Raw genomic sequence first — 15,349 nt, 5'->3', positions numbered from 1 at the left:
CCAGGCTCAAAAAAATTAGTAAAATAAAAGAAGACCAGAAGCACCATCCGGATCATGATTTAGATCTGGATCTGAGTTTAGGTGACGGCATGGATGTGGAAGATCTAGTGCATCCAATTGTATCATAATATTATATATCCGATCCATTGATGGTCCAGTGGTTGGGTTGTTCATCACCTGAAAAACAAAGAGAAAAAAGAAAAGGATTTTTCAAATCCACAAATATTGCGGATTTGGCCAATACTTTTTTGTGGACGAAGAACTTGATATTTCAGTTGCCTCTGCTTACCTCGCTCTGCCTCTTTGTTCTCAGGCAGCCATGGCTTCCACTGCACTATCTCCTATCACCACCATCTTCCGAAGCCGGAAAGCCGTAAATCCGGCGGCTGCACGGAGCCGGCCGGCGGTGGTGTTTGCATTGGACGGCGCGGCGGGTGAAAACCCACGTCGGAGAAACCGGAACCCAGAAGTCGACACCAGAATTCATTGGGATAGCCCGGAGGAAGGGTGGGTAGGAGGAGGCAAGTCCAGTGCAGCCGGTGCTGAGAAAGAAGAAAACTTTGGGGAGAAATTTTCTGAACTTCTCAAGGACACTGCAGGCTCCCATTATGAGTAAGTTTTGCTTCTCCTTGGTTCTTTTGACATTCAAATCAGTGTTGCCATTGTGAATGGTTTTATGAATCGACACAGAGAGCTGTGAGGGCATATCAGCCGGGTTCCTGGTCAATCAGATTATTTTCTCCCTTTGAATTGAAAATGAAAGAAAAACTCAGATAAATTGTTTAAAAATTTTTGAAAAACAAGAAAAATTCTTGAGCAAATTAAGGGCATCTGCAGGATTGGCACCTGTCGGTGGACACAGGCCAAATATAACTTGTGAATTGATCTAAAGCAGCAGTTTGAGCTTGATTTTATCACTGGAGTACCAATGGGCCACGAGTCGCTAGAAGAATATGTGGCTTGGCTGCTTGTAAATCTGCTGGACTTGTGTTTCTTTTCTGCAATTTGATTCAGTCCGTGATAGGAACTTAGAGCATTTGCTTCGAGATCACAATTCACAGGTTGAGAAAGGTCAGCTACCGTTTTCTCCGACTTTGATTTACTCCATATGTCCAAAATCATAAGTATTCAACCAAGCTTCCAAGAGAGAAAATTGGCAACTACGAATGTCTTCAGAAACAGAAGCTGCAAAGAGTATTTTCTTTTTGAGTTCATATTAAATGGAGATTAGGAGAATTTAAGTCAAATAGATTCAACAAATAAGGTACCATATTATCACCTTATCAACTTCTAAAAATTTTAGGAACGACAGCCATTTTACTACACTAACTGAAGTTCTCAAATAAAATTGTACTTCAATTTGATCAACAGATACTGTGAACTCCAGAAATAATGGAGAATGGGTTTTGGAAACACAAGCTCCTGGTCTTCAAATCTTTCAGGGAAACAAGACACCTGTATGTAGATAGAGGCTTTTGCAGTAGCAATTAAGCCAATGAGTAACAGGAAGAAAAAAGTTCAAAAATTACAGAAAAACAAGGATGGCTCTTTGTAGGCGCAGTAGATCTCTTACCCAAGGTTAATGACGTACTCCTGCACATAGTTTGGCCATGTGCTGCTCCCGCACAGAAACTGTATGTAACTGTGTTTGCACAAGTGCAGAAATCCCCACCCATTTATCAAATATCAATCTTTGGAAAAGATATAGAATCAGTAGCCTCCCAGAGGCAGATATTTCGTTGTTCAAAAAAAAAAGAGAGAGAGAGAGAGAGAGAAACTGAATTCATGCAATTCACAAAGTTCAGGTTTTTAGGGGTGCCCGCTCAAGCAGATTTGGAAGAGATCAAGGCAGCTTATAGGAGATTGACAAAGGAATACCATCCTGACACCACAACAATGCCATTAAAGGCAGCCTCAGACAAGTTCATGCGCTTGAGAGAAGCTTATGATGTCTTGAGTAATGAAGAGAGACGACGGTTCTATGACTGGAGCTTGGCTCAGGAAGCTGCAAGCCGCCAAGCTGAAAGGATGAAGCTGAGACTAGAGGACCCTTACGAACAAGACGTGAAGAACTGGGAGTCTGTTCCTGACATGGTTGACAGGCTTGGCGGGAAGAACATGAAGCTCAGCGACCAGGCTCTTACTGCCATCACGATTGATGTGGCGATAATCATATTCACCATCTGCTGCGCAATGTATGTTGTCTTCTTCAAGGAACCCAGCTAGAAAATTCCCCCCTGTTTATTTATAAGAAATATTGGGATTATAATTGACTAAAGAAAAAGGATTACAGTTCAGAACATACGTCTCCTCCCCTCCTGTGTCTCTCTTAAAGAGTGATGAGTTACAGATGTGGAGCTTTTCAATCAAGAGAATATATAACTTTGATTAGCACAAAAATTATGAATGTCGGTCAAAAAATGTACTAAATGCTTTAGCACCAACTTCCCATGGGAATGGAGCAACAAAAAGAATTGAGAGACTCTATAAGCTTGCAAGGCCGCCAAAAAGGGGCTTCTAGATCTCCTCATTTATAAACATAAGCTATTGAGGAGGTAAAGAAAAAATTGGAGCCAAAATTTAGGAGGCATCGACAATCGCCATAGCTATTTGTTACAAAAATATATAGTTCGTCTTAGTTGTCAACTTCAACAATCTTGACGACAGATGAATCGCCAATTTTCTCAAAGACAACGATCCGGTCGTGTGGCTTGACTAGTCCAACCCTTTTGCCATGTTCAATTGCAAGAGCGAGCCCAGACTCTTCAGTGGAGATGGCAGGACCATCCTACAACAGGAAACCAATTGGAATAAGGAAAACCCCAAAATCATGTATGCAGTGTGTCTTGTGTGATCCTCAGCTAGCAGCACAGTAATACATAACATAAACTATCCTTGGACCTCACCTCCATGACTTAAAATCTCATCCAGACCTTGACAAATAAGATTGTGATGAAACATTTGACAATAGCAACACAAGCTGTTTAACAGAAATAAATTGTCCTTAACAAACATAAAACCTCCACACGCCCCCACCCCAAAAAAAAAAAAAAAACCTTCCTTTCCTCTGGGAAAAAAAGGTACTTCAAAAGTAGCAATGAGAATGACAAGTCAACAGATGTTCGCTAATTCTGATTCCAGAGAATGAGAAATTCATGCCTACAAGATAATTTTCATTTCAACATGAAATAAAAGGGCTTAAGTATAATTCACATGATGTGAGCATTAATCTTATAGAGCTTATCAGATGGCGACATAAGATGTCCACAATGTGATAGCCACATAAAGCTTCTAGAAAAGGCATCAGGAAGAAACGGAAAGAACCCTGAAGTAACACTTGTCTATGTGATCCTTTCTTTTTTGAGTTAAAATAGAGTAAATCTCGAAATGAATAGTACAAAAAAGGCCAAGTAAAACTTCCTTGCTCAGAGCATTACCAGACGGGCAGGAGTGGCCAGAATGGGGTAGACACCTCGAACTGCAAGACACTGCCTTGCCTGCATTATCAAAGTAGACTTAAAGCATGAAACAGCCATTAAGGTGCACTTGAATTCGAAATTATACCTGAGTTGAACCAGAAAAGGTCCATTTCAGTGAATTGGTCATGAGAGTTGGAATCACAACAGCTAATACAGGCATGCTAGGCCTATACTTTGCAATCAACCTGCAACAACAAATGTTTCAAGGGTTAGACCAAAAGCATTTGTCATTTCCCCCATGTCACATTTTCAGGGAGAAGGATTAAAACATGACCTTGCTGCTCTCCCAGTAGATGTGAATACAACAATCACAGCGGCTTTAACTTTGGTTGCAGCACGGACCTGTTCCACAACAAAAGAAATCAGTTACCAAATATGGAACACGTAGCACAGGAATTATTAACTAGTGCTTTACCGCTGATGAAGCAACTGACTCCTCATGCGACATTGGCTCACCAACATGTTTGATTATTTTCTTGAAATGAAATGACTGATTGCAAACAACTTCAGCCTGTAAAAAAGATTCTCTCCATCACATATGCATACATATATCAAGGTCTTCTAACACAAAACCCATTCTTCTCGAAGAGGTGAAAAAAGAAGATCATGCTAGATTTGTTTTTTAAATGGTACATCTGTAGAGGCAATGAACCAATATGCATTGCGACAATGAATCATAATAATCAAGTTTATTTGCCGAAAGATGTCCCAAGATGTAGCTTATTTATCCAGTAACAAATGAAAATCACACTGTACAGAATGTAAAAGTCTGATAACATACTTCAGCACATATTCTACCCACGGTTCTAATTGTCTCGACTGGATAGATGCCTCTGAGGGTCTCTGCACCCAACAAAATGCCATCCGTCCCTGCAGAAAAGAAAGACAGCTAATCTTTACAGATGCAGGAGTAAAAGGGAGACATAAAATATCTGAACAAGCGTGCTTGATATAAACCATCAAGAACAGCATTTGCAACATCAGTGGCTTCAGCACGGGTTGGACGCAGGTTTCCAGTCATGCTATCCACAACTCGAGTAATGATTGCAGGTTTTCCAGCAATATTGCACTTGTGAACAGCAGACTTCTGGAACAAGAAAACCTGCAAGACCAATGTCAACCTTCAGATGAAGTTAGATGAAAAAGCTTGAAATGATACAGTAGTATCAGATGCTAGGGCTATTCAGTAGATGTTCACTGATATGAAGTTCCATCTGCATGGCACACTAATCATGGCTAAAAATGGCAAGTTCATTTCAGAACAATTGAAATGATTTAGATGATAAAATGGGTGGTGCTGGCATATAATGCCTCCACACGTTTATGCAGGACAAGTGGACAACCAACCTTCTCAGGTGGAAGGTCAATTCCTAGATTCCCACGTGAAAGGATGATACCATCTGCTTCTTCAAGGATTTCATCAAAGTGAGTTAAACCCTGGAAAATTTTAAGCAATAAAAAATCGTAAGAAATCAAACATAGCCAAAAAAAAAAAAAACTCAACTTCCATTAGGAAGAGATTACCTCAACACTTTCGACTTTTGCATATATCAGGGGATGACACAAATTTTGGTTTTGCAGGAAATCTCTGAGCTGCAAAATGCGAGATAGAACTTGCACTGTCAAGTTGTCAACTTAGTACTAACGAAGATCTTATCACTTCAATAGCATGACATGCTAGCTCAATCCTAGAGAACAAAAACTAGAAGAAATAGAGAAAGCAAAGAAAACTCTCTTTTATCCCCTACTGTCCAACATGAACTCAAGAATAGCTGTTTGAGTTATTGAAACTTTGAAACATTTTGAAAATATGCAGAAATTCACAAAACACAAGCTTCTATAGGACAGCTCAGTATTTTTGGGAATGCGATTGAAGTGCTATAAACCAGTCTCCACTATAACACACTTCTATCCGGCCTAATATGATAGATTTCATAAATCTTCAATACTTTGATTCCATTGAAAGTTACATAATCAAATATTCATACAAATAGAACAAACACCAGCAATATAATCTTTTATGCATGCAGCACCCATCAATTGATGTATACACATCAATGCAGATGTTGCCAACCTATGAAGCCAAACTCAAACTTATCCTTGAGGATCTCCGTAAAAGTAAAACGTACCTCTCTCACATCCTCTGCATGACGTGTATATGAAAGAGAAATGATATCAACATTATTGTGCAACCCCCACGTTGAAATAACCTGAAACCAATGATATTAAAAGAAAAACACACACACAGAGAGAGAGAGAGAGAAGCAAGAGTTAATTGCAGGAGACAACACGAGCATGCTAAGATTGTTAAAAAGAAGTCACTAACTATTGCCGTTCACCCATTTAAAAAGAAAAGGATTAAATCTGTAAAGCATAGACAACTAGAAAAAGAAAGCCAGATTTGATATCGGATGGTTTGGAAGATGCCACTGCCACATGAAATGATACTTTTTCAAAGTCAAAATACAATGTGCTATTCACTTTTATGAAAACATAATTTCACACATCGAATGATTCTTCACAATCAGTCCAAATAGTTCTACTACCTATTTCAGTCCATATATACATATATATACTTGATTGATGGCTTCAAATGTTTTCATTGATGGTTTATAAGGTTTCACATCTAAAGTTTTTTTTTTTTTTTTTGAGAGAAAGAAAAAGTTGTCAGTCACCTATCTGAAAAAAAAAAAATTACACGCGGCACATTGTAAACTATTGATTAAGATTAGATGGGTTATAATCAGTCCATATAGTCTGCGACTCTGTGTACTTTATATATATATATATATATATATATATATATATATAAAGAGAGAGAGAGAGAGAGAGAGAGGAATTGAAACCAGCCAGCTACCAGTATGCCCGGATGGGTTTTTTTTATTTTGTGTAGCTAAAAAACATTGCGAAAAGTGCATTAGTTACAGCCAATTGCTTGGTCATGACCTTAGCAATGGAATGCATTTTCAGCAAGACAGCAACAGTTTTTACTTTTTAGTGATACAAAATGAAAACCATCCAATCAGAGAGGTAGCCAGCTGATTTCTATATCTATATATATATATATATATATATATATATATATAGTGTGAGTGAGAGAAAGAGAGAAAGAAAGAGACATCCAATCATAGAGGTAGCCGGTTGATTTATATATATATATATATCGAGAGAGAGAGAGAGTGCAAATCTCATGTTGCTATCTGCCGGATGTTTCAGGATTGCTAAAAAATTTAAAAACCATTGCTAAAAGCATTGATAAAAAAAAACCATAAACCATTCCTGCATCATAAACATAAACTGTTGTTAATGCTCAAGCAACGGCTGTTCTTTATCAACAGATAGCCATCCAACAACATCCAGCATACTGTAGCATAGAACCCCTATATATATATATATATATATATATATATATATATATATATATAAAAGAGAGGAGGTGAAGGAACCATAAACTAGATATACAAAAGAAAAGCCAGAATCGATATACCTGCTTATCAAAATCAGAGAGGGTGGGCAAATTAATGTGAACTTGAGAGACCTGCATTGTGAAAATAAAACCTGCAAGTGCAGCACTGTTCTTTACAAGACAGACAACATCTGCACCATTTGTCTCCAGGACCTGCATCACCGATGCATTTTGCTAAGAAGATAGCTTCCTTAACGTAATACAATTTAAAAAGGCAACACTGCAGGATTCACCTCAAGCCACACGGAGGTTGTTTCACTTCCTGTGAAAAGATACTGTCCTATGAATATAGTATCACCCTTCTTTACAACCTGCATCTCATATAGAAGGACAAAAATTGCTTACAGATATAAGCACGAACTTACAGATTCTGCAGACGCACAGAAGAAACACCTATGCAGAGAGAGAGAGAGAGAGAGAGAAAGGGGGGTCTTGGAACAAGATCATTTCAGTTCTTTCCATAAGAATTGTAACATCTTACATACCTCTGCAAGCCCAGCATAACTGACAGGTAATACCATGGCAGAGGGTTCTTTTGAGAGATCTGGGGTGAGGATGACATGGTCATCAGCTTTCAAGTCAATTGGGTTGCCGGTCTTGTTGTGCACCTGTATCTCTGGACCCAAGGTGTCCAACATAACCTAATAAAATAGAAAGATACTACAATTAAAACTTCATTAGAAAGGGTAAGGAATAAGATCTTTATGGACACATATGGATGGTTTTTGTATTGAAAACTTTCTTTCGCTTCGTATATGGAAATCATGACAAAATGGATAAAGGGAAACAGACAGGATACAGAACGTATTTCCCAAAGCAAAGACAATAGAAAACCCGTCCTCGGCAAACTCCAAAACGCAATACTTCTTTTTTAAAAATAGTGCACGGAAAAAAAAACTCACAATCCAATGAAGAAATAGTGAAATACATGAATTGAGAAAACATATTCACGTTTACTCCCTCACCGGTGCACTAACAAAAGTAAAAGTTTGACAACAAATGAAACTATTTGCCCACGAAATCCTGTGATCTTCAAAAATAAATATAGTAACTTCCAGAAACAGATAAGTTCTGCGCCAATATGTGAAGGTTTTAAAGAACTCTGAAACGTTGAAAATATAAGCTTATAATAAATCCACGTGCTTTAATATACGCAAATAACAGTATAATATGCTTCCCGCAATTCAAAGTCAGAACTCAAAGGAACTTGATGCATATGTTATCTTAAAGCTTTGAAGAGTTATCTCGAACACCCACATCAATTATTTATCTACCCATAACACAAGCAAAAAATCACCAACTTACCGAATACAGCTTCTTAACATTTTTTGCGGCCACCTTTAGATTGTCAAGAGTTTCTTGATGATAGTTGCTGTCTAACCATGAGAAATCAAAACGTGCAACTGTCAAAAGGCCCAAAATCGATATCAATTTTTTGTTGACACTAAATTATCACTTAATAGCCATAGTGAGTAGGAATTTACCTGACATTCCTGCTTTAAGGCATTCTTCAATGACTTCAATCGAGCGTGTCTTTGGACCAAGTGTGCCAACGATTTTGGTCAATGATGGGAAAAAGCACTGTGGTTCCACAAACAGATTAAAAAGTATTGGGTGAAATTGTCAAGCACGATCATTTGCCACTTTAAATGTCATAATAGCGGAACAACAGGAATCGATATATCTTAATAAAGACTATGAATTTTGAATTTCATGCACATGAACTTTATCCAAGCTTAGCTTTCAAAAGGGGGAAAGAAGGAAAAGGGAAGGTCTGACCGTAAAAACGAGACCTGCAGCGTGGAAATGAATGTGAAATCTGACAGGAGTTACTTTTTGATAGGGAAACAACATTAGAAGTAACAGTGAAAGACTCGTACAGAAGTCAGAATAACTTCGTGAAAAATGTCGAGGAACAAGAATAAGTGTCAAGGCCACCCGCCTCCAGTGTTCCACTGATTCAACTGAAAAAAGAAACTGTTCAACTTGTCCGCGTTGAAGCCACAAGCGTATGAAACTCTCAAGCGTAATTCGATAACCATAAAAAATTGGACCGACAGACAACGAAGTCAACAATGTGGACAAACAGACACCGCCAACCCATAAGGCTATATCATAGGGACACCGTTTCACCCACATGTTTGACATGAGCAGACACGCTTAACAATGGATCCGAACACGGACACGTACACATTAAATTGTCGCTAGTTTTTTTATGAAGGCTTCACCCTTATCCTATCCAAAACAAAATATATAAAACAAACAGGTTTTCGTCCTATCTTACAAAACAATGAAATCGACTTATGATGTATGCTTTACCCAAGAATTATCGTCACAAACTTAAGGCTCAACCTCAAAAGTAACTTAAAACCTTCACGATGAGACAAAACAGAAACGAGTCGTTGCGCCGTATCTTGACAAAAAATACGACTCCAAACTCAAATTCAGTTAAACAAACCACGCTGGAAAGTCAAAAGGGCTACTCAGAGAGCGTAAACACGACCGTGCAAAAGCTAAAAATCAAAAGCAGCACCCTGCCCATTTGCTCAATCTGACCTTACAGTGGTATTCAGCTCTGTTTCTTTGCTTAGTCTTTGGGTCACGTTGGCTGGATCTAAAACTGCATCTTTCCAAGTCCCTAAGTTTTGGTATGTTTCGGATCGTTTTTTTTTTAATCCTTTAAAAAAATGCACCACGTTATAATCCAAAAAAATATTAGAAGGAAAAGAGTTCCCTCTAGGCATATTTACATAGATCATATCCCTTTTTACTTGATAATAAAAAAAAAGAGATAATATGAAATTCCGCCGTTGACAATAAAATTGAGAAAAAACACATATATGAGGTAAAACCAATCCCCTAGAGATTAGAAGGGGAAAAAAACAAAAAGAACTCAATAAGAAAATAAAAATCAGATGAGGATTTCACGTTTCACATTAAATGAAATAGGTGTGTGTTGGTGGGGACCAAACATTTCACCCCGAAAGGACAAACAAAAGTGTCAGTCACCTGGTTACGTGGGTCCTATTAAAATCCTCAACAGAAGCCCAGAGTTTCACACTCAGGGCCCTCCTCTTAACCTAACAAGGTGCTACATCCCCATGTTTTCAATAAAAAACGAGAACAGAAAGAAGACAAAAGAAAAACCGAGATAAGAAATTGAAGAACAGTAGCAAAGCACTCATCCAAACCGGTCACCCTATTGGGAAAAAGAAAATATTGGCCGCTTGCAGAAAACAGAGAAAGGCAAAACAAAAACAAAGACGGAATACAAACAACACGTTTTATAAAACAGCAATTTCGTGTACTACCTACGTTTCATAAAGGCTAAAGCGCAATGAAAGTACCAAGATCATGGAAATACAGAGAGAAACAAAAGGACCAACGGAGCACCCCATGAATTTCGAAAATCAAATAAGAGACAATAGAAGACTGAAAAGCAAAAACCTTACTTGCTTCGAAGGAGTCAGAACGGAGGCGAGCCGGAGCGACTCCTCCATCAACAATTGCCCTCCTTGCATCTTGCGACCTACTGCAGACAGATCGAGCGATCGACCAGTCTGTGATACAAACTCTCGGCGAAGACGACGGAACAGAAAATCTAGGGTTTTCAGACGCGCTTACGAAGAGAGAAGATCGACGGACGAGATGGAGAGAGAGGAAGCGAGGAATTTATAGGAAAGAGGAAGGGCGGGCAGAGTTGTTCGTTACGTTAACGCGACGACGCGCAGCAGTCGTTAGCTTTCCTTGTCCAAACTTAAAAAGACAATGTTGCCCTTAATAAAACTACAAATGACTCGACTGCTTTGGTCAAGCCTTTGGTTCTCTCCACATTGACTTAGTAGGCAGTGAATTGAATTGAGAAAATTTGAAGGCCTTTCTTGGGATAATATAAATAGAGAGTTAGTTAATTTCAAATCCTTTTTAAGTAAAAGTAAAATTAATAGTTAAGTAGATTTAATAAGACTTCAAAAAAATTATGTATAATTAAAGAATTGTAGAGAGAACATCCAAAAGATAAAAAGACATTTTCATGAAATATACATGGCACGCGCACATCGGACCTATGTTGGTGACTCGAGTATTTCTCATCCAAAAACTCATAGCTCCACCACTAATACTTTTTTTATGAAGAACTCATGCATGTCAGCTAGTACATTGGTTCTCCTCTGTTGGCACAAGAGGGATGACTTTCACGTTCGCCCACCTACCTGAGTCAACTAAGGGTGAACAACAAGTCTAAGTTACTCGAGCTTGACTCGTTAAAGTTTGGCTTATGAACAAGTTCAAGTTGATTCATTTGCTTAACTAGTCGAGTTCAAGTTCATGAGTCGACTCATTCAAATAATCGAATTGAGTTTGATCTCAACATGTAACTGCCGAGTCATTTCTAGCAAACGCAACTTTTGGTTATGAGTGGAACTCCTCTCAAGGTTGTTTAAGGTGAAGCATTTGTTTTTTTAGGTAAATGATGAACTATGATGGCTAAAATAAGCCAAATGAATCTACTTTTTCCTTTTCTTGCCTTAGACATGCCATACTGACAAATATTGAGGATACTTTTGAACTTATTTGTTACTTTTGATTAAAAAATTCAAGATTTCCAGTGACAACACAAGATTTTAGATATTTATAAACTTTGAACATATCCCAATGCTATCAATAATAGTGTCATAAATATCAAAACACAATATTTAATATGTTTGAACTTATTTACTTTTTTTTATTATTACATTTGTGGGGAGATATCTGTCTATGTGTTTAGGTGCATATTACCACTTCAAGTCCAAAGGGATCAAGAATTTGACACTAAGAGCATGATTCGAAAGCAAAGAAACTCACTCAAATGTGCCATAATACAAGATTCGATGATGTCTCTATGAAATAATGATGTTGTAGGCGATTGTTGTTAACAAAATTGGTTTTAAATGGTAAATTTTAATTGAATTGGTGGGAAATCAATTTAGTTTACTTGTTGGTATATACAACAAGGATATTACAAAGTTGTATACTAATTTTATTATATTATCTAAATATTTTGAAGTTATTTGTTATTCATAATTTCATTATATATGTATAAGCAATTCAACTTAATAAAAAACAACAAGAGAGGATGGACTCCTTGTGAAAGAAAAACTGAGAGGGGCTTTGATTATTTTCAAAACGCAATTAAAGGTTTTTATTTTTCTAATTAGCTGCATAAATCACATTTGTTTTGTATAAGTTTGATTAAAAGCAGCTCCCTGTGCATTAATATTTTTGTTTCGAGGATTCAAGGCTACGTTGGTACCATATGGACGAGATCTCTATGTGCTTCAACTTGCACGTATAACTCATCTCTTCCACTATAAAGGAGCATAGCTCATAATGTACTCCTAAATCCACCCATTTGAGTTATGCCTCCGCAGCTAGGGGTGAATAACTAGTCGAGCTAGACTCGTTAAAGCTCGGCTCTTGAACGAGTTCGAGACGAGTTATTTGCTTAATGAGTCGAACTCGAGTTCATGAGTCGACTTGTTCAACTAATCGAGTTGGGTTCGAGCTCAACACGTAACTACCAAATGGAGCTCCAGCCTTAATCGAGTTTGTCGAGTTTTAATCAAGTCGACATATCCAAGTGAGTGTACGAGTTTGTCGAACCTTAACCAAGTCGAGCTCAAACTAAAGACGTAACTGCTGAGTCCAGCTCGAGCTATTCTCCAACTCAAATTGACTGAACTTGGCGGCGCTTGCAATTCCATATTGTGGTGCTAAAAAAACGGTTTCGGTCATTTTTGAAGTTATTGAGGGCGTTTCCGGAAACATGGCTTTCTCAACGGCGTCCAGTCCCCGCACTATTGCATCGGAAAGCTAAAACCTATGACCTGAGAAAAGTCCACCAAAGGAAAAGAATAATTTTTTTTAAAAAATAGGGGCAGTTATTTAATATTCTTTGTACTTGCGGACAAATTTAAGCTTTCTAGAAAATGGAATGTTTCCGTTGACTTTGACTTTTTTATAAGGGAATAAAATAAAAGGTCGCAGCTCCGTTGCGATTGCCGTGACGTCGTTGCGCAATGATAACGCACGCCTGCAAACGGGTCGGGTTCGTACACTCGGTTTGTAGACCCGTACCCGGATTTGTTAATCCTCCTTTTTTCCCTATTATTATCAGGGAAATTTTCACTTGTTTAGTCTTTTTTTTCTTGTAATTTCAGAAGAAATCACTTTTTTTTTTACGAAAAAGACAAGGGTTTTATGAAAAATTTGTATTTTATACGAATTAATCTTTTGATGTATATGCAAAAGGTAAATCTAAATTCAAAAAAGATCCTTATTATGAGATCTAAATTCCAATACAAAATGGAGCTATGTTCCTAGTGTTGGATTGGACCCAAACAGAGACACAACCCATGCTTTTATTTTTAAAGCGTTATTGACTTTAATGTGAATTAAATTCAATGCCTTTATTTTTAAAGTGTGATTAACTGTAATGTGAATTAAATTCAACCTAAAATGTCAAATTTCGATGAAAGTTAATGTGTGTGTATATATATATATACTGCTTGATGACTATAAAAAATTTGTCATTAAAAACACTATTACGTGAATATTAATGATTCATGATTAGGCAATCGTACATAGTGTTTTAAGCAATGACTCGTTGTGTTTTAAGCATCAAATTTTAAATTTTAATCACCTAAGAACATTGTAAACACGTTAACATAATATATATATGAATTAAATATGAAATAAATTCAATGCCTTTATTTTTAAAGTGTGATTGACTTTAATATGAATTAAATTCAACCTAAAATGTTAAATTTCATCTTCATCAAAATTAATGTGTTTATATATATATATATATATATATTGCTTGATGACTGCAGATTAAAAATTTGTGATTAAAAAACACTGTTACGTGAATATTAGTGGTGGTTCATGATGAGGCAATTTGTTCATGGTGTTTTAAAACAATGACTCTTTGAGTTTTTAGCATCAAATCTTAAATCTTAGCCACCTAACATTTAACAACATCCGTATACGTAAACATAACACACACACATATATATATATATATATATATATATATATATATATATATACATATATATATATATACATATATATATATATATATATATATATATATATATATATATATATATATATATATATATATATATATATATATATATATATATATATAGGTAGGACCCTAGCTAAGATTCACCTGAATTAGAAACACTAAGTACTTTGATATATATTTTGTGCATAACAAAGCGTTTAAATCATGTGAAGCACGTCTTTGATTGATGGCAAACACGGTTGTATATTAAAGTTTATTATGATTGTTGGTGTAGTCGTCATCTCCAAGGTTGTCAATGGACCCAGTTCGGATCAAGTACAAGATTGAACATGAGACATATAATCATATTTTGTAGAGCAAGCTGTATCTGATTAATGGACAGATTCAGATCCGCAAAGTGTTCCCCCATCTGGATTCAAATCCATACTTTGAGTTTGTATTCAGTATTACTTTTATTCAGCTAGATCTACTTATATCAGATCCATTAATACGAGTTTGCTATAGATGGTGCTGTCAAATGCCAGACTTAATCACATTGTCACATTATAATTCTTATAATAAGAACATAATATTTTTTTAAGCAGTCTTCTAAAAACATATGTTATAAGAGCACAATGTTCCTTTAATCAAACATCCTTATATAATTATATTCTTAGCTCTTGCAAGAAAAACAAGTGATTCATATGCAGAAGTTTACTGTGGTGCTACTAAGGATATCAACTGATCGGATATATAACTTTGATCATATCTGCTTCATATGTTCATATTCGAATTCTAATTCTAATTCGACTTCTAATTCAAATTCGAATAACGAAAAGTCATATCCGAATCCAAATCTAAAATCCAATTTTACAATCCAAATATGATTTTTATATTTATATCTGAATCCAAATTTTGAACCGGATTTTGCCAATTTTCAAAATTTAATAGCATTAGATACTGGATATTTATCTAAAAATAAATCCGATCCAAATCCAATCAGATATTTATGTATATCCGAATCCAAATCCAATCGGATGCCATTTATTAAATCGGAATCTAATCTGATTCCTTAATTGGGTATTAAAATTTTTTCCATATCCGATTTTTTTCGTATCAGATCAGTCGGATACCCGATTCAAATCAGATATATTGACATCCCTAGGTCCTATCAACCATTTGGGCTTAATCAACAAATAATTAAAATAATTAAATGGGGTTAAACTTTAGTAAAATGCTTGCTTATGCATGTTAAATGCACACATACACAACCATGCAAATAATAGAAAAAGGACAACTCTGTTATACATTATGGACTTGTTTAATTAGATAATTAAGGAAAAAATACTTTTGGTG

General features: G+C 36.4%; 2 protein-coding genes across 3 annotated transcripts; one reads left to right on the top strand and one right to left on the bottom strand.

Annotated features, from left to right (window-relative positions):
• Window positions 1–249: 249 nt before the first annotated feature.
• Window positions 250–2,449, top strand: LOC116263747 (NAD(P)H-quinone oxidoreductase subunit T, chloroplastic-like). Its single transcript, XM_031643521.2, has 2 exons — window positions 250–612; window positions 1,806–2,449. Exons 1-2 carry the CDS (start codon window positions 320–322, stop codon window positions 2,224–2,226), a joined length of 714 nt encoding a protein of 237 aa, XP_031499381.1. The 5' UTR covers window positions 250–319; the 3' UTR covers window positions 2,227–2,449.
• Window positions 2,380–10,585, bottom strand: LOC116263740 (pyruvate kinase 2, cytosolic-like). 2 transcript variants are annotated; one of them, XM_031643499.2, is made up of 16 exons: window positions 10,398–10,585; window positions 8,430–8,526; window positions 8,251–8,348; window positions 7,431–7,586; window positions 7,179–7,256; window positions 6,967–7,098; window positions 5,609–5,689; window positions 5,004–5,072; window positions 4,827–4,916; window positions 4,437–4,581; window positions 4,261–4,349; window positions 3,895–3,990; window positions 3,754–3,821; window positions 3,565–3,664; window positions 3,438–3,515; window positions 2,380–2,788 (listed from the first exon to the last, which is right to left on the bottom strand). In XM_031643499.2, the coding sequence occupies exons 1-16, from the start codon at window positions 10,464–10,466 to the stop codon at window positions 2,636–2,638; spliced, it is 1,599 nt and encodes a 532-aa protein (XP_031499359.1). In that variant the 5' UTR covers window positions 10,467–10,585; the 3' UTR covers window positions 2,380–2,635. The 2 variants fall into 2 exon arrangements, with proteins under 2 accessions (XP_031499359.1, XP_031499369.1); XM_031643509.2 differs by having other exon boundaries at window positions 3,438–3,497.
• Between the last annotated feature and the right edge of the window lie 4,764 nt (window positions 10,586–15,349).

The sequence above is a fragment of the Nymphaea colorata genome, chromosome 1 (genome assembly GCF_008831285.2).
Source record: "Nymphaea colorata isolate Beijing-Zhang1983 chromosome 1, ASM883128v2, whole genome shotgun sequence".
Classification (NCBI taxonomy): domain Eukaryota; kingdom Viridiplantae; phylum Streptophyta; class Magnoliopsida; order Nymphaeales; family Nymphaeaceae; genus Nymphaea; species Nymphaea colorata.
The sequence above is the reverse complement of the archived record's forward strand: the minus strand, read 5'-3'. Positions and strand labels throughout refer to the sequence as shown.

What these genes read in the sequence shown, in the direction of transcription:
- LOC116263747 (XM_031643521.2), top strand. Translation starts at nt 320, where the DNA reads ATGGCTTCCACTGCACTATCTCCTATCACCACCATCTTCCGAAGCCGG. An exon ending in ACTGCAGGCTCCCATTATGA is followed by an intron (nt 613 to 1,805) that starts GTAAGTTTTGCT and finishes CACAAAGTTCAG; the next exon opens with GTTTTTAGGGGTGCCCGCTC.
- LOC116263740 (XM_031643499.2), bottom strand. Translation starts at nt 10,466, where the DNA reads ATGCAAGGAGGGCAATTGTTGATGGAGGAGTCGCTCCGGCTCGCCTCC. An exon ending in TCTCTGATTTTGATAAGCAG is followed by an intron (nt 5,690 to 6,966) that starts GTATATCGATTC and finishes CATTGGTTTCAG; the next exon opens with GTTATTTCAACGTGGGGGTT. An exon ending in TTGACCTTCCACCTGAGAAG is followed by an intron (nt 4,582 to 4,826) that starts GTTGGTTGTCCA and finishes TTGGTCTTGCAG; the next exon opens with GTTTTCTTGTTCCAGAAGTC.